This window comes from Pseudochaenichthys georgianus, chromosome 9, assembly GCF_902827115.2.
Source record: "Pseudochaenichthys georgianus chromosome 9, fPseGeo1.2, whole genome shotgun sequence".
Taxonomy (NCBI): domain Eukaryota; kingdom Metazoa; phylum Chordata; class Actinopteri; order Perciformes; family Channichthyidae; genus Pseudochaenichthys; species Pseudochaenichthys georgianus.
In genome coordinates, this window is record NC_047511.1 from 35,779,108 (window position 1) to 35,802,954 (window position 23,847).

The 23,847-nt window shown below is 43.8% G+C and overlaps 1 protein-coding gene across 2 annotated transcripts in view; it reads left to right on the top strand.

The window, feature by feature from the left end:
- edil3a (EGF-like repeats and discoidin I-like domains 3a) overlaps positions 1 to 23,847 on the top strand; it is a 136,153-nt gene that overhangs the window by 53,181 nt on the left and 59,125 nt on the right. For both annotated transcript variants that reach the window (XM_034091213.1, XM_034091214.1), the window contains exon 3: positions 12,717 to 12,845. In XM_034091213.1, the coding sequence (XP_033947104.1) occupies positions 12,717 to 12,845 (129 nt within the window). The remainder of the gene's footprint in view (positions 1 to 12,716; positions 12,846 to 23,847) is intronic.

Sequence of the window (23,847 nt, forward strand, 5' to 3'; positions counted from 1 at the left end):
ACACACCGACTCCACATTAAGTTTTGTGCATTCTGATTGGCGTAAACGAACATCATTACCACCGACGTGAATAACAATCCTACTGTATTTACGTTTATCTTTAGCCAGCAGTTTAAGATGCGCCTCAACGTCGCCCGCTCTGGCCCCCGGAATGCATGTGACTGTGGAGGCTTCGGTCTCTAAATTCACGTGTCTCATAATAGAGCTACCAATAACCAGAGTTGGCTTCTCAGCGGGTGTCTCGCTGAGTGGGGAATATCTGTTAGATACGTGAACGGGTTGGTGGGGACCTGCGGGTTTCGCGTTATGCCCCTTCTGAACAGTCACCCAGCCTCCCTGCTGCTCGGGAGTTGCCGGGGGACGGCTAAGAGGAGCTACATTTTGCCGGTCCGCACATGCTAACATGGGCTTTACTTTAGCTGAGTTACTTTCTAAGATGCGGAGCCGGGCTTCTATGGCTATGATTCCCGCCTCCAACCTAACAACTATACTACATTTAACACATGTATCCTTACCAGTAAGGGAGGCCGGGAAGTAACCAAACATGAGACAGGAAGAGCAGGAAATAGCACCAGAAGGTGGGGAAAGAGCCATGGCTAGCTATCAAGCTAAAGTAGCTACCGTTAGCAAACCCGAAAAGAGTGTAGGCAACTGTGGAGTTACAGTCGCTAAGAGAAGGAGAGTTGTGAGTGCTTAAGCTGTAGTAACGTGTGATTACAACGTCAGGCAGTTGCCGTGATCAAGAGTTTTAAAACGATCGATTAAGTTTAAGTTAATAAGCTATCAGCAACAGAACAGGCACACGGGATACCCGGAGATGACAACAACAACCGGAAGTTGCAACGTGCTCACCGCAATAGGTTCCTCCTGATACGTGAACGGGTTGGTGGGGACCTGCGGGTTTCGCGTTATGCCCCTTCTATTTAATCAAATATAACACATAAAAACAATAATTCAATAACGTGCTTTAACCACTAGGCGGTGCACACAAGGTACACACAGACACTTGTATGTACAACATCTGAAGATGTGTAGTTTTATTCATGCTTTCACATACTTTTACAGCATATTGCTATACTATTTCAGACTCAGTATTTACATTCAAAATTCAATCCAATTCAAATCAGTAATATCTTTAAAAACTATAGGTTACTTACGTAACCCCAGGTACGTAAGTAACCTATAGTTTTTAAAGTGAGATGTCTCACTATGGATGCGCCTCATCGCGGAGCAAACAGAAGCATCGATCTCATTACGCCAATCCTGATTGGCTGGTGATCTTGACGTCAACGTCAGGGGAAATCACCCCCTATAAGTAGCCTGCGCCACGACGCATGCGTCATTCAAAATAAGCACCTCTTCTCGCTTCACCATAGCAAGGAGGGCCGTCTGGTGAGACATCTCACTTCATGTTACTCTGAGGACTAGGGTTATGTAAGTAACCTATAGTTCTCATTCATAACACTCCGTTCGATGTCTCACTATGGGATATTGTAGCTCCCGTATTGCCAGACGAGCTTATCTCGAAGATCACCGATCAACCAGAATTTAACAGGTGGAGTCCCGACTCAACAAGGTGCCCAGCACTGCTCGGGCCACGCTTGGAGCGGAGACGTCTAGCCTGTAAAAGCGGACAAAAGTGAGCGGCGAAGACCAGCTCGCTGCTGCACAGATGTCTTGGATGGAAACACCCTTGAACAAAGCCCAGGATGTAGCCAGGCCCCGAGTCGAGTGAGCCCGCAGACCCGAAGGTGCTTGCAGATTCTGACTCGTATAGGCTAGGGTTGCCAGAAACTGACCATGATCAAAATCGATTATTCGGCAGCCCTGGCGAATAATAATCGATTATTCGACCCCCCCCCCCCCCCGCGGGAAAAAAAGGAAAAAAAAAAAATCAGACAAGAGGAATTTTGCTGTTTTCTTTACTAGAACATGTTTAACAGTACAACCAACAAACAAACAAGCATGTTATCACAACGACGTGGCCTTGAAGTGAAGTTGGTAATGGCCAGCTGTGCTGCGTCTTTCTCTGTAACCTCTTTGGCGTGCTTCGCACTCAAATGCGAACGCATTGTTGAGGTTGAGTTGTGATAGACCAACGTCTTTTTGCAGAGCTTGCATTTAACTTCCTTTGGACTTGTATGTTCGAAGTAGTTCCACAAGGAGGAACTCTTTTTACCTGCCGCTTTGTTCATCTTTAGTCGCACGTGTGAGGGAGAGGTGGGGGTGGGGTCGGTGTGTAGCTGCTGCAGCAGCAGTCTGCTCTGCTCGCAGGCTTCCTCCAAGTTTACAGTAAAACAAACTGGTGGTGTGACCAATGGCCATTTACAATTATTAATACTATTACTATTATTAGCATATATATATTTATATATATTTTGGTTGAAACTAAGCCAGAAAAAAAAAAAAATACATAAATAATAATAATAAAAAAAAATAATAATAAAAAAATATATATAAATAAAATCGATTTTTAAAAATAATATTCGATTATGTAGACTGTAACGAATATTCGAATAATCGAATAATCGCTGGCATCCCTAGTATAGGCCAAAGCAATCGCCTCCACGATCCAGTGGGATAGTCGTTGCTTAGTAACAGGCTTACCCTTGTGAGGTTTAGCCCAGGACACGAAGAGTTGGTCATTAAGACGAAGCTCTTTTGATCTGTCCATATATGTGACCCGCTCTATCGAAATCAGTCGGAAGTCGCAACGGCTCATTTCAGAATAAACGTGGATTTACGTAAAAAACTATTTTTTCAGGGTTCGGGTGTTTTGTTTGATTTTAAACAAACCAAGTCTTGGCTTTCAGAATATGAAACTTTTATTTCCAAAATCACACGATAACTACATTTTTGAAGCTTGTGAAGGGACGAAGACAGGCACCTCTCACTCGCACTCTGCTCTTCCAGCAGCGCCGCCCCCCTCCCTCCGGCTGACATTATGAACGTAAGAGTAAAGTAATCATAGATAACACGGCAGGATCCTTTACAGTTTGTTTTCATCTGATTTAAATTAAATAGAGTCTTGGCTTTCAGCATATTAAACTTGTTTCGGCAAATTCAGATGATAAATATAACTTTGAAGCTTGTAACGGCATAATTACAAGCGGAGAACGGAGTAATTTAACGCCACAGCAGGCACAACAACAGCCGGTGTTTCTCGTGAGGGTTTTCCCCGGGAAACAAACACAATACACAAACGCAAAAATACACAAACACACACACGCACACACGTATACCCACACACTCGCGAGCTTCCCCTCCAAACGAAAATATCTTCCCTCCGTAGTATTTTGATCATTTGCTCCACTAATAACCAATCAGATCGATGGATTCCAGAGAAGAGGACACTTTAAAGGCCTTTTTCTCAAAATGAGGACTCTGTGACAGTCATTATATAATGTGACATATTTCGCTTAATATTTGGAGTACAACAACAATCCTGATATCATTAGAAAGCTAGGAATATCCTCTTTCCAACCGTGTATACAACTCAAAATGTGTCTTCGGGTCAATGCGACTGATTTCGATGGAGCAGGTCACATATGTGTGTAAAGCCCGGACTGGACACAACAGATCCTGCTGCTGCTCCCCGGATGAAACCAGCTGCGGAGGAAATGCCTCAATGTCAATTGGGGTACACGAACCAACCACCCTTGGTGTAAAGGCAGGGTTGGGTTTCAACAATACTCTCGTTTGCCCTGGGGCGAACTGAGTGCATGAGGGATGTACAGACAGTGCATGGATATCACTGACCCGTTTAGCGGATGCCAGGGCCAGTAACAGCACTGTCTTGAGTGACAGATGTTTCATGTCAGCTCCTTCCAGGGGTTCAAATGGGGTTATTTTGAGCCCATTTAAAACCACTGCCAGGTCCCATAAGGGCACCAGCGACCTGGAGACAGGGAGGAGCCTGCGAGCTCCCTTCATAAAACGGCAAACCAAAGGATGTTGGCTAGCCGTCTTACCCTCAAAGCCCACATGGCATGCAGCAATAGCAGCCAGGTACACCTTGATCGTGGAGAAAGCTCTGTGTTTTTCGATCAAGTCCTGTAGAAATGATAAAATCACCCCGACAGGACATTGAAAAGAGATGTGTCCTTCTTGAAGGCACCACTCCTCAAACACCCTCCACTTACAGTCGTAAAGAGACCTGGTGGAGGAAGCTCTCGCACTCTGAATAGTGTTTTTTCACCTTCTGAGGGAGTCCCACTGTATTCAGATTGTACCACTCACGGGTCAGGCCCATAGTGCCCCGCGCTCTGGGCGTGGGTAAAGCATCGCCCCCCCCGCCTGAGACAATCTGTCCCTGCGTGGTGGGGGCTGCTATGGCTGCCCGCACAACAGCTGATATATCTCCGCCAGCCCGTACATTACGGGCTAGGGCGGAAACATCAGAGTAAGTGTGTGGCGTTGCTCCTTCACTCTGGCCAAACAGAGCCAGGGGTGGGAACACGCACAGAGGACCCGGAGGTCAATCGTGTACGAGTGTGTCCCCGCCTAACAGTGCGTTTAAATCGTGCATTAAAGAGGACAGCTGTCATTGAGCATTTTCTCCTTTTGCGAACAGACTTAACGCGGCTCTGCCGTAACGCACCCACAGCGGACTCCCGATCCTTGGATGAGGAGTCCAGTCTGCATAGAGTGGTGCACCTCTGGACAGTAGTTCTGTCCCGAGGTGCATCACTTCCGGTACCTGTGTCGCTCTCAGAGAGAGGAGACGTCTGCCGCTCCAAGGGATCAGTTTGTGTGCCAGTGTGTGTGACTGGAGACAACGCAACCTCCCCTGGCGGTTCATACACGATATCGTGTTGTCTGTCCTCACGAGGACATGGTGTCCTCTGAGAGAAGGCAGGAAGCGTTTTAGGGTGGGGAACACCGCTAAAAGCTCCGGGTAGTTTACGTGTGCCCGCTGGAGGTCTCTGCTCTAGGGACCTCTCACCGGGCGACCCTCGTAAATACCCTATCAGCCCGTCTGACCTGCGTCCGTGGTGACCACCTTCTGTGAAAGGACAGCACCCGTAGGCGCGTCCCGCACTAGAAAAGTCGGGTGTAGTGCCACTACGCATTACATAATAACCAAAAAACTAGTTGGGCAAGTTGGCCCAACTTGTTTTTTTTTATTGTTTTTTTTGTTTTTTTTATTTTTTTTATTTTTTTAATTTTTTTTAGTTTTTAGTTTTTTTTATGGGTTGACTCTCTCTGGGTTTGTGAAAACAGATAAAGTATAACTGTTTTGAGAAGCCCAGGCAGATGTCGTGAGTATCTCCTGCTGTATGCTCCTTAGAGCCAGCTGAGATGTCACGTTTACGGCCCCAACCGGCACTGCACATGTGCGTGGCGGTGGTGCCTTCACAGACCCGTTTATTATCCGCCTTTTGAGAGAGGCCGTAGCTGCTCTCAGAAGGGGATTTATAGTTAACGGACTGTTTATTGTTTTTCTTTTCATTTTCTTGAGCTGCGCCCTTGGCCGAAGCCTGTATGCGTCAGCGGAAAATGGTTTATTTAAACAACAAAGATGTGACATGTGTTTTATGCGGACTTGAGGATGACGTTGAGGCATCTCTCGAGGCGGCGGGAACACATTCACGGAGGGGAGAAGGAGGGGCTGTCACGCCGCTCGCTTCTTCCTCCTCGACTGCTGGCAGAAATTCTGGGTTGGCTGAGCCTGAGCTGCAGCCGGAACCGGAGATTTCCTCGGCCAACTTGCCCTTGTCTCCAGCCTGGGCTGGGGACTCGGGATGGGCTGCGACCTCTGCGTCTTCGGTGTTTTAAACCGAGCAGAGTTCGAGGCAGCTTGGGTGTCGTGAGTATCTCCTGCTGTATGCTCCTTAGAGCCAGCTGAGATGTCACGCTTACGGCTCCAGCCGGCACTGCGCATGTGTGTGACGGTGGTGCCTTTACAGCTCCAGCCGGCACTGCGCGTGGCGGTGGTGCCTTCACAGACCCGTCAATAATCCGCCTTTTGAGAGATGCCGTAGCTGCTCTCAAAAGGGGAGAAAATTGGCGGGCTGCTTATTGGTTTTATTGATTTTCTTTTCATTTTTTTGAGCTGTGCCCTCGGCCTGAAGCCTGGATGCGTCAGCGGCAAATGTTTAATGACAGAGGAATCAACCAACGTGTGACATGTGTTTGTGCGGACTTGAGGATGGCGTTTAGGCATCTCTCGAGGCGGCGGGAACACATTCACGGAGGGGAGAAGAAGGGGCTGTCACGCCGCTCGCTTCTTCTTCCTCGACTGCTGGCCGAAATTCTGGGTTGGCTGAGCCTGAGCTGCAGCCGGAACCGGAGATTTTCTCGGCCAACTTGCCCTTGTCTCCAGCCTGGGCTGGGGACTCTGGATGGGCTGCGCCTCTGCGTCTTCGGTGTTTTAAACCGAGCAGAGTTCGAGGCAGCTTGGGTGTCGTGAGTATCTCCTGCTTTATGCTCCTTAGAGCCAGCTGAGATGTCATGCTTACGGCTCCAGCCGGCACTGCGCATGCGTGTGACGGTGGTGCCTTTACAGCTCCAGCCGGCACTGCGTGTGGCGGTGGTGCCTTTACAGACCCGTCAATAATCCGCCTTTTGAGAGATGCCGTAGCTGCTCTCTAAAGGGGAGAAAATTGGCGGGCTGCTTATTGGTTTTATTGATTTCCTTTTCATTTTTTTGAGCTGCGCCCTCGGCCTGAAGCCTGGAGGAATCAACCAACGTGTGACATGTGTTTGTGCGGACTTGAGGATGGCGTTTAGGCATCTCTCGAGGCGGCGGGAACACATTCACGGAGGGGAGAAGGAGGGGCTGTCACGCCGCTCGCTTCTTCTTCCTCGACTGCTGGCCGAAATTCTGGGTTGGCTGAGCCTGAGCTGCAGCCGGAACCAGAGATTTTCTCGGCCAACTTGTCTAGTCTGGCCGCAGCGCGCTGACACACGGCTTGCAGGTCCATGCTTAGACAGGGCGAAGCTGGTGTGCTATCGCCCGGGAGAGCAGACATCGCTCCCGGCTTTGCAGCCTGAGCTGGTGACACGAAGATGTCGTCTTCTTGCTCGTCCGAATCAGACAGGAGGAACTCAGAGGCATCCTCTTCGTCCTCCATGTAATCCAATTCTAGGACATCCTCCGCGGGTGAAACCATGGTGAGGTCCAGCCGGGAGCCCCAGCTTGGTATAGCGTGGGGCCCCGTTCCCGCGTCTTTTGCCGCCACCGAGTCCCGGCCTGATATGGCGCGGGATTCCGGTTCTGCGGTTGCCGCTGTCGATGAGCCCCAGACCGACCCAGTGAGGGGCTCCATCTCTGCGGCGGACGCCCCCGTGTCTTGATTGCCAGCCGGCAAACCAGTGGACATGAGGGGGTCCTGTCCCGACAGGCTAGCTTGTTGTGCTAACCTTCGGCGGAGGCTCTTCATAGTGAAGCGGGCACAGATCTGGTGTGAGTCTGTGCCTGACACTTTCAACCCGCAACCGCAGCACCGAGCCTCAGAATTCCTGACTCCTCTGGTGTGAGGGAGAGAGGCGTCCATCTCGTTCGCCGTGAGGCGTGGAGAGGGCCCGCTCGTAACAGGTACGTCGAGAAAAAAAGTGTTACCGATCTGTCTTTAATCCGGGGAAAAAAGGACAGCGTGGGTCTTTTTTCTCAAAGGATATTACCTGGTGTGGTAATATTCCTGTAATCCTTTTCTCCTCCGTGAGAAGAGAAAAGAAAAAACGTCCTCGCTACCGTGGTGTCGGCAGTGAGGGAAAAAACACAAGCTGGCAACGGGTGTGTTGCTAGCTTGAGAATCAAAACCTTACCTTAATTCCAGAGGAAGAACGGCGAGGTTGATTATAATACTAACTGGTGTGTTAGTACTATACTCTTCTGCGAGGCAGAATAGGGTAGCCGGCTAACGCCCGTCGACCGAAATTAGCTTTTGGTTCAGTCTGTGGACTGTTAATAATAATAATAATAATAATAATTCCTTACATTTATTATAGCGCTTTTTCAATGACTCAAAGCGCTTTACATATACACACATTACACATATATCATACATGCAATGGTCAGATACTGTGGACAATACCCACAGGAGCAAGTTCAGGTGAAGTGTCTTGCCCAAGGACACTTAAGCTAAGCTAGCCCGGCTACCGTTAGAGATCTGCTCTGAAGCGAGAAGAGGTGTTTGAATGACGCATGCGTCGTGGCGCAGGCTACTTATAGGGGGTGATTTCCCCTGACGTTGACGTCAAGATCACCAGCCAATCAGGATTGGCGTAATGAGATTGATGCTTCTGTTTGCCCCCGCGATGAGGCGCATCCCATAGTGAGACATCGAACGGAGTGTTATGAATGAGAACTACAAGTCCTTTTATATCAGCTGTGCACCGTTATGGTGTAACCTATCCGTTATGCGGTAACCTATCTATGAATTATATCAAATGTAAAAGTCAGCCGAATTAGTGTTTATACTGCAAGGAGACGTATTGTGTGAAGAGAAATTGAAGATGTTTTTTAATTGTTGATATATTTATGATCCACGTCAAGTATTCAGTTTTGGCGGCATTTCTTCAGTGTTTCCAAAGGTCTTCTCATCAGGGCGCTATAAATAAAGAACTACGGCAGATCTGTAATATTTAATGCAGCCGAACCGTGTATTACAATGCCGTTATGTGATGACTTTCAAAGAGAAAAGCAAGAGCACTCGGAATTAAGTATTATTTTATTCTTTTAAAATGTTTTCCGGATTTCATATAATATAAACACCAAATCCCAGCATGCATTGCGGCTAAAACATCCAATCAGCGTAGCTGAGAATCTTGGGTAATCGCTCGAAATGCTACGTCTGTTTCCGGTTATTTTTATTTTGAAATTCACCAAAAAAGACCGAGATTATGGAATTAAACCAATAAATAAAAGCAAGGATAATTGTGTGTTATTGGTGAGTAAATAACAGTGTGTTATTTTGAAAAGAATAACAAATTGGAAGGAAAAAAAGATTTAAAAAATACGAGGCTCTGAGCCCCATGTATTTTCCTCACAGACGGCAACACTAAAGGTCTACAATAAAGACCTAAATTAATATTTGGGATGTTCTTGCCTTTAGATTCTCCCAATAAGTCCAAGTACAGAGGGTGACTTTGCTGTGAAAAAACACATTTCCACCAAAAAAACGTTAGCATTCATGAAGTAATCTTCGTCATAACTAGCAAACTAAACATCATGTACATGTACTGCACAAATAATCAGAAATAAAAACTCATTACTCTTATAAAATGACATCAAAACGCATTTTAATGGCCAAATGAACCTTAAAATAGGCATTTCCCACCGAGAATAACACGAAGGTCGGCCATTGTTGTTGATCACGTGGTCTGGGAGCTGTTGCAGCGTCCATAGCAACCACCTTAGCAACCATGAATGTGTACACATTCATGAAGTAATCTTCGTCATAACTAGCAAACTAAACATCATGTACATGTACTGCACAAATAATCAGAAATAAAAACTCATTACTCGCATAAAATGACATCAAAACACATTTTAATGGCCAAATGAACCTTAAAATAGGCATTTCCCACCGAGAATAACACGAAGGTCGGCCATCGTTGTTGATCACGTGGTCTATGAAGGTCTATGGGACGCCCTGCCCGTAGAAGCCTGACGGTCAAGGGGTCCGCTGTCCGCAATAAAGGTCTATGGGATGCCCTGCCCGTAGAAGCCTGACGGGCAAGGGGTACCCTGTACGTAATATAGCGACGGGGAGAGGTCCTGACCGTCTGTCAATATGTGACGGGATGGGAGTGAGAACGTGTGTGTGTGTGTGTGTGTGTGTGTGTGTGTGTGTGTGTGTGTGTGTGTGTGTGTGTGTGTGTGTGTGTGTGTGTGTGTGTGTGTGTGTGTGTGTGTGTGTGTGTGTGTGTGTGTGTGTGTGTGTGTGTGTGTGTGTGTGTGTGTGTGTGTGTGTGTGTGTGTGTGTGTGTGTGTGTGTGTGTGTGTGTGTGTGTGTGTGTGTGTGTGTGTGTGTGTGTGTGTGTGTGTGTGTGTGTGTGCGTGTGTGTAGTGCTGTGTACCGGCAAGCCGAACCGGTACTGGACTTGTAAAAAGTTTCGGTTCAAGTCCGGTTAAAACCGGAACGTCGGGAACCGGTACTTGGACTCGCAAAAAAACTAGCACTTACGTATATTCTGGTGTCTGTTGTTATTTAAACATTCCCTGATAAACGTTATTCAGCGTCAATAAATGAGTGCTAATCCCAGTGTGCTCAGTGTACAACATCACATGTCATTTCACCTTCGATTCACGGTTTGAAAACGTAGCCTTTCGCCACATGCTAATGCTAACCGGAAGTGAAGAATTTTCAGAATAAAAGTATTAGTTAAGTTAATAGTGTGAACTTCCGTTTTATTCAGAATAAAACTGATTTAAATTAAATAGTGTATTTAATTCAAAATTACGCCATATCAACATTGATTTTAATTTCTAACAGTATGTATGTACATCACTATGTATGTAGTATGTACTGTATAATGTACACATGTAGAGTTGTAGAAAATGTACAGACAGTACGCTCTGACTGTACAGTCACTACAGTTTAGCCTATACTGTATAGTAGGTGTGTAACAGTGTAATGCGTATAGTCTACTCTACACTCTACCTTTCAGCAACGTTTTAGGGATTTAGGCTCAGTCAGCTCAGGGACTGTTTGGTTACTTTAGTTTGGTAAATGAAATAAATGTTTGAACTTTGTAGTAGTTCACTGTAGTTGCTGTCATAAGTCATTTGTAGACTAAGTGGCAAAAAGTGTTTTTTCTACATTTGTACTTTGTAGAGAAATGTGGACACAAGTTAGATGGGAGCACAATAAACCTGATGAGTTTGAATTTGAGTTGATTATTGTTAATTTTAAATTGATAATTAGCTCACAATAAGTTCACTTTAGTTACTCACACAACTTGACACAAGACATGGGTTCAGGTCCGGACTTATAAGTCCGGACCTGAACCTGAACCTCTGGACTTGAGTCCGGACCTGAACCTGAATGTGAGTCCAGGTACGCAGCACTATGTGTGTGTGTGTGTGTGTGTGTGTGTGTGTGTGTGTGTGTGTGTGTGTGTGTGTGTGTGTGTGTGTGTGTGTGTGTGTGTGTGTGTGTGTGTGTGTGTGTGTGTGTGTGTGTGTGTGTGTGTGTGTGTGTGTGTGTGTGTGTGTGTGTGTGTGTGTGTGTGTGTGTGTGTGTGTGTGTGTGTGTGTGTGTGTGTGTGTGTGTGTGTGTGTGTGTGTGTGTGTGTGTGTGTGTGTGTGTGTGTGTGTGTGTGTGTGTGTGTGTGTGTGTGTGTGTGTATAATAGTCAGGGGTGCACATAACTGGTACGCATACGCGGCAAACATCTGAAATGCTTACCGTCACTTATCTCACTAAGCGCATCTTCTACCGGCGGACTTGTGAAGCATTTACACTGGACGAAAGATCCAGTCGCCGTACGCACAGACGGAGCTGCTGTTAACGTCGGTGTGTACCATGGATGTATAATAAGAACTGGCCACAGCGTGGGAGGCGGGGCCTCGTTAATTCCTATCAAAAATAGTTGCTCATTGGCGCATGAAGACAAAATGGCCCAACTTTTGAGAGAGTGAAACGTCACGAAAGTATTCATATTTCATATAATCCGTTCTTATTGTGCATCCATGGGTAAAGGTACAACTCATGTAGTACTGAACACGTCACATGAACGTGCCGTGCGGCCGGCCCGTGGGTTGGATCCGCGTTCATAATGCCAAGGAAAATAACTCAGAATAACGTTATTACCACATTTTACAACTTGAGGACCGAATGTATAAGGGCTATACAAAATGTTCATACTGGGTAGTTCATTTAGTTTAAAAAAAAAATTCCAACGATTTACAGACGTCTCTTCCCGATGTTAGACAATGGGAAAAAGTATTTCCATGCGCAGCGACTGATACGGAAGTGTAGTACCGCCGTTTGGCCACAACGAATATTTTCCTCAGAGTCTGGCGCACTTCCTGGGGGCTTGGTGTGTACAACGGAATTGTGCCACAACTTCCAGCGCGAGTTCCACGTGCGTGCTCCACTAGCGCCCACCCCTCCCGTCAACGTTCAATACCACACCCCCACCGACAAACCGCGCGAAACAGAGGGGCTGAACACATAACCTTGCGTGGGCAGCCCTGAGTACCAAACATTATCTCCTGGTACTCATTTCAGTAACTCACTAAGAAAGTTATGTGCACCCCTGATAATAGTGCTTTACCTTGCAGATTTTTCTGAGCTCTCCACTGAGCGCTGCGAGGATGAAGTGCTAGTGAGGCGACATAGTCAGCAGCAGTCGCTGAATGTCAGCCTCCCCCGCTCTCCTGTCATCCTCAGTTTTGACTGTTGAACATTTTTACTTATACGCTGTCTCTCAAGGTCCAACTCAGTGTTGTTTATGCATTTAAACTTCAAGCACACAGGCAATATACACTTTTGATTAGTTTAGTTTGTTTTTAAACTTTGGCTGCAGGTTGTGGAGGAACTTTCTGTCACTGTTGGCATGGTAATTCTCATTTTTATTCATGCACACACTAAAAAACAGTTTGTTACACCAGCGTCAATATGTTGCCTAGAACAATGTGTACTTGTATGGAGTGCAAAGTTAAAGATGGAGCTCATTATCAGTGTCTCCTGGCTTTAAAACAATTGTTTTATATTGGAAACAAATAGACTTCTAACATTTTGTTCTATCTTTTTTCCCATGCAGGCCCTTGCCATCCAAACCCGTGCCACAACAGAGGAACATGTGAGATCAGTGAGACCTACAGGGGGGACACTTTCATTGGTTATTTCTGCAAGTGTCCACCAGGCTTCAGTGGAGTGCATTGCCAACACAGTAAGTCGGGTCCCTGCCTCCTCTTGCCTTAAAAAAAAAACACAAATGCACACACTTACAGTAACTTACTTACTTAACAAAACAATAGAGTTCAGTGTTTCCCCTAGGCTTACTGCTTTGGGGGGGTGCTGCTTGAGCCCCGCTCGAGCACTTTGGCTCGACCAAGAATCGTTTATAAATGTGCTATATAAATAAAACTTGATTTGATTTTGATTTGATATTAAAAAAAAAAAAAAAGTTAATTTTTTTTTTTTTTTTTTAAACACCTTGAATTTCAGGGGGGGGGGGGGGCGCGGGGCTCCGTTGGCGGGGCGCAGTGCCCCTCCAAGACAATGGTAGGGGAAACACTGGAGTTTGTAAGGATTTGGAAATCCTATATCCTTTTAGCATTTCCATGAAGAAGGATGTGTCTGTTCGATCTGATAAAAAAAAAAAACACGTTGACCTTGAGCAGTGACTAAATGTCAAACAGCTGGCAGGAAGTAAATCACTGTGGAAAGGACGAGTTCAGCAAAATCATAGTGGGTTTGGAAGAGAAAAGAAATGCTGAACTGGCTTTCTTTTGTTGAGCATGCTCTTAACAAAGGTTAGTGTCAAAAGGTTTTTGCTGCCTATGAGATAATATTTTACGTTAGAACAGACCCATAGATCTCCAGCCCGGTACAATTTATGCTCTATCCTTAAACTGACTTTCTGAACTCTTAAGCCTCTAACACTATGAAAGTATGCACAATAATGGCTATTTCAAATGTAAGGTATAAACCAATGTGTGTGTCACCAGCACCAGAAACTTTTAAAACATGTATATTATGTGAATGCCCTGCAGATGTTGTTCCATGATGTAATCAGAGGTCTAATTGCTTGTTTTGATGTTGTTGAAGACATCTTGCAATAAATTAAGTAAAGTAGAGGGAAATGGGAAACATCCCTGACAACAAAAGCCTCTATTGATTATTGTTGCAAAGCTTTCTCTAGCCTTTACAACCAGGCTGTTTGATTTAATAACTCGTCACGTCAACAAAAAGGCAAGCCAAGGTGAGCTTTTAAGATGTTTAAAAAAGTCAAGTTTCTCTTCTTTATTCCTGATTTAGTCTATTTCACTTTTTTTTTTACTGTCCTCCGCTGTTTTAAAGTAAATTACACGGCAGTGTCGAAGCTTGCTTATATCAACACACAGCACTGCTTACAAAACATGTTAACCACGGAGCGAAACTTAGTTAATGTGTCAATTCAATTTGTAAAACGAACGACAGAGCATTTTGTGATTTGATCACACCAGATGCAACGCCAAATCGGGTCAGGGGTGTAATATGGGGGGGGGGGGGCACAAACTCTTTCCCCACTTCCTACCCTCTTACCTCCAGCGCATTTGCTCGTCCCCCATCTTCCAACTCAAACTTCATCGACGTCACCTCATACAGTAAGTGCTTGGGTGTGAGAGGAAGCAAGGCCACAAAATGGTGTTATTAGAAAATGCACACCACTGCTTACTTACCACTCTGGATTTTTTGGTTTAGTTTGAACCTCTTCCAGGCACTTGTTTAAGAGAGTGGACAAGAGGCTAATGTCAAAAAATAAATGTATTTGTTTTTTGTTAAAAAACCTCACAAGCAACATTTAAACGCTGGGTTAATATTTAAATGTGGTGTTTGAAACAGCCTGACTCTGAATATATGCATAATCAATATATCCCTATACCCAATATCGCTTCTAATGTAGTTTTTCTCTGTGTGATTTAATATGAGAAGCTTAACAGTCAGTTTAACTGAAAGGTTGCATGATGACGCACGCACGCACACGCACACACACACACACACACACACACACACACACACACACACACACACACACCCCCCCTCATCCACCTACACTGGCTGCCGGTCAAGTCCCGGAGTCCCCCAGTACTTATCGGACCTCCTCCATCCCTACACCCCTTCTCGGAGTCTGCGGTCCTCAGACACGGGCCTGCTCTCCATCCCCCGCTCTCGCCTCCGAACTGTTGGTGACAGGGCGTTCAGTGTTGCGGCCCCCACCCTCTGGAATGCACTTCCTGCCGAGACCCGTAATGCTGCCTTCCTTGACATCTTCAAATCATCATTAAAAACACACCTGTTCGCCCTGGCCTTCGGGCCCTTTGATTGTCTGTTTGTTTTGTTTGTCCACCATGTACAGCGACCTTGGGTCCCTTGAAAGGCACTATATAAATATCATTTATTATTATTATTAATAATAACTTGCATTAAAACAACGTGTGCATTCTGAATACATCCCAGGATTTGAAAGCAGCATGTAGCTCTTCATCTGTTAATTCTAAATCTTGCTAAATCCTGCAGTATGATATATAGGCCAAGTCCCGTGGCTGCCCTGCCTGTGTGTGTGCGCTTGGCTGAGCATTTTATTAGCCATCGCAGCACAGTTGTCCTTCATTTCATCACAGGTGTGCTTCTAAGTAATGGACTGAATGTATCATGGTAGGAACTGTGTGGTGAGATGGATCCTTATCGGTTTGAAAGAGAAAGAACGATAAACACGACGTAGAGAGGAAGAGCGATGTTAACCAACACTTACAGACACCATTTATACCTGTCTCTTTACTCTGCCACACAGACAAGGATCAACAAGACAATCATTTAGTAGTTAACTGAAAAAGGGAAGGATTATTTTTTTAAGACAGTCAGTGTCATTCTTTATTTAACTCCTATGGTCTTTTAAGAAACGGTACGCTTGTAAAAAGCAAATGAGCGAGTTGCCTATACAGTATGTCATTGAGTTTATCTCCAGCCAGATTGATGAGCAATTGGCCAACGTTCATGTCATAATTCAGTTATTGTCTTCTATTAAGCCCTTAGGGTGGTGAGAAACCGATTTGATATGGGCTGAATACACGTTAATGTCTGCCAATTCTCCTCACCGTCGTGACAGTTGAATGAAAGAGAGTAGGAGTGAAAGGGAGGAAGAATTGTGTTAATAATCAAATCTCTCGTCTGGATAATTCCTGCAATTAAATGATAAAGGGAAATAAATAATCGTTCCTTTTAGAATGACAGCTAAGCTGGCTTTGTTATGGCATGGTGTTGGTGCTGAAAAGGATGAAACGAGAACAAGAAAGAAATATGACTCAGAATTCTGTAATATACAAAAAAACTACAAAAAACAAAGGGCCTTTTTAAGCTTTGAATCGTATCGTAGGATTACATTAATATTGTATGTTTATTCTAATCCAGTTTTTAAAATCAGTAGCCCATATCAATGTATTTGTTTCTTCTGTGTGGAGTGTGCCGTACGGAGATAACATTATAGAGTTGTTGCTTACTGTAGCACTGACTTGTGTTTACTGTTGCTCTCTCCTTGCTCCTTCAGTGCCAAATCCAATTTCACACCTTAGAAAGTTATCCTGAATACATGGACTACATATCCTGCCTGTTAGACCGTTGTTATTAAGCACAACCACAAATGATGTCGCACATGGAGAGCAAGGAGCAGCTATTGCTGACTTCTTTGATGAGCAGATACTGTACGCACTAAATGTAAACTGCTTTGTTCCTTCTGTTTTGTTCTTTTAACTCATCTTGAAGAGTTGTAGATTTCCATTTTCATGGCAGACATCAGATAATCACAGCTGAAGCGCTTGGCACAGCATCCATTAAAGTGATCGTTTATGAGTTTGAGTTAAGTCAGCCACTTTATATGCAGCTATATCCCTTATGGTATTGTTTCTGTCTTATAAAATAATGTGTAAATGTGAAATTACAAAGGTGTCTTTTGCTCATTGCAATATTAATGTGCTTCTTCTGAATTGAGTTTTATCCCATCAAAATGATTTAAGCTTTTATTTTTTAAGTGAAACTCAGTTTTTTTATCAGTTTTACTAAGTCTCAGTCCCAACACCACTTGAATACTCGTTAATATCGAGCTAATGTCCCCGCTTTTATAATTAGAGCCCTTATTATCACAAGGTCATTCATCTTTAGAATAGTGTGGCGGCACGTCCCTTTGGTGACCAGGGGAACAAGTGGCACGTTATTGGGCGAGTAGCCAAACATTGTAATGACCTCTCACAGTGTGAAGATTGGGACTGATCGCCTCAGTCTTCATGAGGTTGCAGATTATTTTAGAGCACACATTCACAGCCTATGAAGGACAAAATACACTCACATTTTTGGCCTATGAAGGACATATCTGTGTAGACTGTTGGGAATTATATTGGCAGTGTTTTTTTTAATGGAAATATGCCGCAATGTAAACAGCCTTGTGTAAAAGCCACTTTGCGGGTTAAACGTCGTTGTAATTGAATATGTTGCAGTAAAACTAAATCTTTTATTTGAAAGTTAGCAGATGAGAAACCAAGAGATCACTCTCTTTTATCTTTGAGTTTGGAAGCTTGTTTTTCTGCAGCTTCTGTGCTACTCTCTTTCAAACGTGTTGGTGTTGGTACAGTGACAGTCCCTGTATCAGATTAAAGCTAATTTATTTTGGTTTAATTGTCTCCTAGGTGACGGGTGTTCACAGTATTTCTCATTCTTCCTTGGACTGCAAGTCCTTGGAGCAGATTCTATCTTGCTCTTTGATCAATAGGTGTCTTTTTGTTCCTGATACCCACCAGCAAGGCCGGATTGATTGATGCTAAATGTAGGATGTGTGAGATCTTTTTTTAAAGCGTGGCCTTGTATTTGATTATTGACAGTTGCTATCATGCTGCATTAGCCCTGCTGCCTCCACCGTTTCTTGCCACGGGATAATCAGCCAGTGTTGATGGCTTCCCAGCACCAGAGAGAAAGACTCCATACGGACTAGCTCTATGCTTACTCTGTGTTACAACAGTAAGGACCGCATAGTGACAAGTTCAGTGTGTTTTGCAGTTCAACAGAAGTATCCAGTGGAGCCTATATCTATTTTTTTCTTTTTTTTCATCTCTAATGTACTCTGACTCCCATTTTTTTTTGTATTTGTATGGAGAGCGAGCAGCAGAAAAAGGCTTATTTTCAGCTGGTATCTGTTTGTTCTGCTAAATATACAGTGTAAGGGCAAGATGAGAGCATTCAACAGAACTACAGCCCGAGGCAACATGAATGAGTATCAAAAGGAGAGTTGTTATGTACATCTTAACCGTTAAGCATTTGACTACAACAAAAGACTTTATTTGTTGGGTACATGCGGAGGCGGAGGTCCGACCGTGTTTCCCAGCGCCCATCCTGCCCCTGTGAACACTCACCACTTTAGCGGCACACCTCTCTGAGTGGTTACCTGTACTTCTTTAAGCAAAAAATGACTTGCCCTTCTCACCTGCCACTGCCTCACAGGAGGTGACTCGGTAGATTTCCAGTTTGTTGTCATGGCACAGGGAGAGAGAGAGGAGAGAGCCCTTGTTAGCTGGCATATCTTCCTCTGCTCCGATGGAGGCCACAGAGCGAGGACAGCGGGGGGTGGTGGAGGGAGAGTGGTGGGCCGGTGGTTTTCTGCTCCCTCTCACCATGATTGAGGCAGTTGTTATCTCCTTCTTACTGTGAGGCTGCACGGTAAAAGTCACCCTCCATGAAAGATCACGATAAAATATGAAAATGTCCTTCTCCTTTTGTAGCTGTTAATGGAATATCACCAGGCTTTACACATCCCAAGTTATTTCAGTTATATATAGAAATCTTCTTGTCGTACATACAAAATAGTGTTTTTTGGAAGGCACAAGGTGCTGGAATGTTTGAAATGCTGATGTATGGAACGCAACATTAAGATAATATAATGATTTAAATGCTTGAATTTGATATGTACATGTATTAAGATCGGTTCTTCAGTTGCTCTCTGACAACATGTGTATCTTCATTGTGTTTGTAGAAAGCCCAATGGTTCTGAACCAACAAATTGACCCATATTTCAAGCAAATGGTCTTGCAAATCGCAACTCCATAAGATCATCAGAGGTTAAGCTTTAGAAAGTGCTGCATCTATTTTGCTTAAAGCTCTGGGGGAAAGCCTTACATTAATCCACTTAGTGTCTTAGATCCTACAGTATGAGAAGTATAGCTGAAATGTGTTTGAGGCCATATTTTCTACTTAGATTATTTTTTAAACAAGATTCAGGGCAGGCTTAGCTAACGGGATTAACATTGATTTAAGTGCAACTATAAAATGGTGAAAGAAAGTTTGTTAAAGGAAAACTTTTCCATGGTGAATGGGTGGAAGGAGTATTGTGTCCAAAGAAAGCTAATTTATTTTCTAAATAAACAACATTGGTTTAGTCACAGTGCCTGAGGTCTGTTCTGCTAGGTATACATCTGCATCCTTTTAAAAGCCTCTGGGTTACAAGCGTTAGGAAGTTTTACTGGAATTATGCTAATCTGCACACAACTTGTATTTTTATATGCAGACATTAGCACGAATAACTTAACACAGGTTTGATTTCTCAGAATAATTGACACCTATTCTAAAATGTAGGACTTTCTGTTATGTTCCTCTTCTATTCTTCTTCTTAGGGTGACTAACATACATTATTTCAAACTAACGCCCTGTTCTAGCAGCATACAGCATGAATCCATCAGGTTATTCACTCAAGATTCTCTCTTTTATATTTTTTTGAGTAAAGAATCATTCCTGCTAGAGTTTTTCATGGTTAGCAACACAGATCCAAAAATATACCTTATTACCTGAAGCGCCCTCAGAACTATTGTGAACTCAAGGCTCTCCGCACTGCACTATTACTGTGATGTCGAGCTGTGTGGAGGACAAGGCCATCTCCAGACTCTCTGCCTTACATTCACAATCCCACAGCCCACCCACTGCTCTCGCTCTGTTGCCGGAAAGCTGCCTTTATAGGAAGAGACGAGTGTAGAGTACCCCGAGGGAAGGGGCCATAGTCGACCAAACATCCAAATAATAGACCACAATCCCACAGCCAAAGCGTTAGACACCAACGATTAACAACCCATGGAGACCCTGTTTATATGCTCTGTGTGCAGATCTACATTAGAATGCTTATGGACCAGCGGTACTGTTGTTTTAGCTCGAAGCACATTTTGTCCTCTTTCTTCAAAGCGCCCCACATTTATGTCACTGGAAACACGTATGTATATGGCGGGTTAATCATAACCTGGGGCCTCATTTATAAAGGGATATACGCTAAAAAAATGGCGTACGCCAGTTTCTACGCAATGTTTGCGATTTATAAAATACTAACTTGACGGGAAAATGTGCGGTCCTCCACGCAAACTCTAACCCATACGTACGCACTAAGCACAACAACGGGAGGGACGAGAAACTGCGACACCGTTGGCAGAAGGAAGAATGGAGAGAAATGTGTGGAAATAATACCATAAATAAAATGTTACGTCTCATTTATCATATATGAAGAATTAATTCTTGTTTGAGACTCCTCAGTGCACACAAAAACATAACTTATATTATTTAAAACCACCTCGAATATGTGGTGTTAATGTTATGAAATGTTTTCTCATAAATGATGCGGTAAGCAGAAGGACAGAATTACGTCTAAACTGACGCCGTTTTGCATTTCTATAGGTTGTAGATACGAGCATGGTTTTATATACTATCATGTTTATTCGTGTGTTATGCCATTTGCCAAGACTTGATAAGTCGCTCGTAAAACACAGGAGGTATGGAAGCTAAGAACACCATTATGTGGTAAATTGTACAGCTGATATAACACAACACATTAGTTGTATTTCCTCTAACTGGTGGATATAGAGTTGCTGCAGTGGAGACGCTGTGCACAGCTGATCGACAGCTGGAACACAAACCACCAAATACAAAAACATAATTCAGATCCAGTCGTCATGACTCCACTCCGGAGGGATTCCCCGATCACTTCTTACAGTTTCTCATCAAGGGGGGGTCTCCTGTCCCCGGTACAAACACACTGCCTGAGGAAGGCTATGTGTATTTTTTTTGTCATTAACCTTTTTCGGGCCATTTATTTATTTTGGTGACGATCCGACCTCCATGCTGCTACTCTGGTTCAAACGGCATCCACCAAACAATATGATTTATCTCCACGTCCCCAAAATAATGAAAATCTGACACGGTATGAGATGTCTTTTTTAGCTGTGCTGTCGTCATTTCCTGCTATCTTCTTCATGCAGTCAGTCAGAATGAATGAATGAATGAATGGGCGTTTCTTTGACTATTTATAGGCAAATATGGGCGTTACGTGAAGCCCGCAAAAGCTGCAGCGCATTTCGAGTCGATTGTGATTTATAAAGGGAAACCGGCGTAGGAAGTGCTGTAGGCACTTTCCTCGCCGGTACGCAATGTTTGGTGAATCGGAAAATGTCGGAACATTTCTGTACCTATTTTTTGGATTTCTACTACGTAAGCAACCTTCCCACGTGAATCCTACGCACGGCGTTATAAATGAGGCCCCTGGTCAGACAATCTTGCCTTAAAGGGTATTTATTTTATTTGTGGAATGACCATCATTAAGTTACTTACAAGATGGTTGATTGTTTTCATCGTTGGGCTATAAAAGCATACCAGGGATGTATTAATTCCAATATTGCTGTTTGTTTATTGATTCTACATTGAAAACTGCAAAGAAAGTATGGCTGCTTCTTTGCTAATTCACTTTTCAAACTAGTATAAGTATATTTGCTTCAGTGTTAACTTAATGCTGTAGTTGTGCGACGCTGACGTGCCACTTTCAATCTAGACGCAGGATATACTTTTATTATGTTGGTTTCTGTTCATATAGAATTACTGGTGTCTGCTAATACTTGCTATTTCTATATATATTTCCTACATACTGTTTATATCGTAAATGTATGAATAGTTCATTTGGTATACTGTAGGTTGAATCCCTACTGAAATGCAAATAATTTTTTTTGGAATATAATCTGGTTTCACAATTTTGCTGGACCACCATCTAATTTAAAAGTTTCGTCTCTCAGGCTGCCGAAGGACACCACTGTTCATATTTCCCTGCAGTGTGTCTCAAAGGGCCTCCATATTGAATGTACAAGTGGGAGAGAAAATAGTCCTTCAGTGATTCTGAGCTCTCCACTGAACCGTGAACTTTGGCGTATACACAGTAACACAAGAAATACATCTCAATTAACAAGATAAATAAAAAGTGGAAAGACACACAGCCACATGTCTCACTTACAGTATATTAAAGCAAATTGTGTGGCCTTTTATACTTGGTCTTATTAAAAGGCAATCATGCTGTTTGGAGGACACTCCTATCGTTCAATCAACTGAATAGGCGCATTCACTCTGCGGTACTTTTCCCACAAAGGTTCATGCGTACAGATCGCGTTCACACCGGAAAAAGTCCCTGGGGGTGGATTAGGCAAATGAAGCCGCTGACGTCACTTCTTCTTCTTCTGCTTTGGGTTTACTGGCAGGCCGCAAACCACTTCACGGCGTATACTGCCGCCCAAAGTCCCCGGCCGGAAGTCCCCGGAGTTGGGGACTGCCTTCCGAGTAAATCGCCAGAACGCCGACACCTCATCTCCACCGCTCCCATGTTTTATGTTGTGTTGCCATAAGTTAGTCTCTCTGCGTTTCTGCGCTGGGCTAATGTTAATGCTAATAATGCTAATGCGAGGATAATAAAATGGCGGCTTCACAAAACTTTTTGGGAGTTTTACGGGGCGTGGTTTGCAATCCGCCCAGCCAATCAGAAATATAGCTCTTTTCTCACAAAAGAGCCGCTCGAAAGTCCCTGCTCTCTAGCAGAGACTTTCGAGTCGAGCTCTCTAGCAGAGACTTTCGAGGGGGTAAAAAGGTTCGCATTAACTAATTTTAGTACCGGCTCTTTTTGGTGTGAACGCGATCATGAACTAAGTTCGCATGAAGCTTTGTGGGAAAAGTACCGCAGTGTGAATGCGCCTAATGAATGCCTTAAGCATTTGGTGTTTGAATCCTAATAAATAGCTAATTGGCAATTATTTGACCTGTTGAAAAGATAGACCTGCTAAGAACAAGGCACATCGAGACAGTAACCAGGTAAAGTATACTATAATAACAGTATTTTATCGTTATCATATCAGCTAGATATGTTTTTGTAGCTTTCACTGTGTGGTTGCTTCTTGTTGTATGTGTGCTACTACAAAGTGAAGGAGCCTTGGTGAAAGAGTGGTGTAGTACTACTAAAGTCTATTTTCTCTGCTATCCTGCTGCTCCTTTTCCTATCCCAGGAGCTTACCCTATCTAGTCTCTGTTAGAGGGCATTTTGGATAACAAGCTGAGGAAACAAGCTGGATCATGCTGTTCAGGGCCACCTATTCTGCGCTACTGACATTAATGTTTTTTTTGTTGCCATCTAGATAGAGCCTTGAGTCTGACAGATCCAAACAGACCTTTTGGCAAAACAAACTATATACCAGGATTTGTCTATGCTTGGCCCTGATTTCGTCAGCATTAGCCTGCAATATGTTCTATCATTGATGATTTCTTCCATATGTCTTTAGTAAGCACTCAATTTAGCAAATTCTGCCAAAAAACCTGCTGTACAGTACGAACATACTTTCATGACCTTTCTTGTATGGCAAGGTGGTGCTTTGCTAGCAAAATTAAAGTTGGGGCATTTTTCTTTCAACAATGCATCACTGCACTTAAATCCACATGTAATGGTTCAGGATGCCTTCTGGTAGTGGTGGCTTTAAGTGTAGTCTTGTTAGTCTTTTAGGGAAAGGCCAGCACTTTTGGAAACGTATTAATTTTCTACAGTGCTTCAGGAGAGGTTTCTGTTAGAGCCTGGGTTCCTCAGTTGTTTTTGTTCACATTTAAATAAAAAAAAAGTAATATTGAGGTTTTGACTTCCCAGGACTCACATATTGTAATCTGAGTGGGTCTCAATTAGTTTTTATTTTTAAACTAATCGCGATGTTTCACTTCGATATTATTGTATGTTGAAAATATATCTGAAAACAACAAACAAAGGAACCAAATCTCCTGAAAGCCTTACTTAAAAAATGTTATGCTTATCAATTTCGATGTGATTAAGTCTTGAGTCAATCTTTAAGTCTACACATTAAGTTGTCGGTAAACAAGTA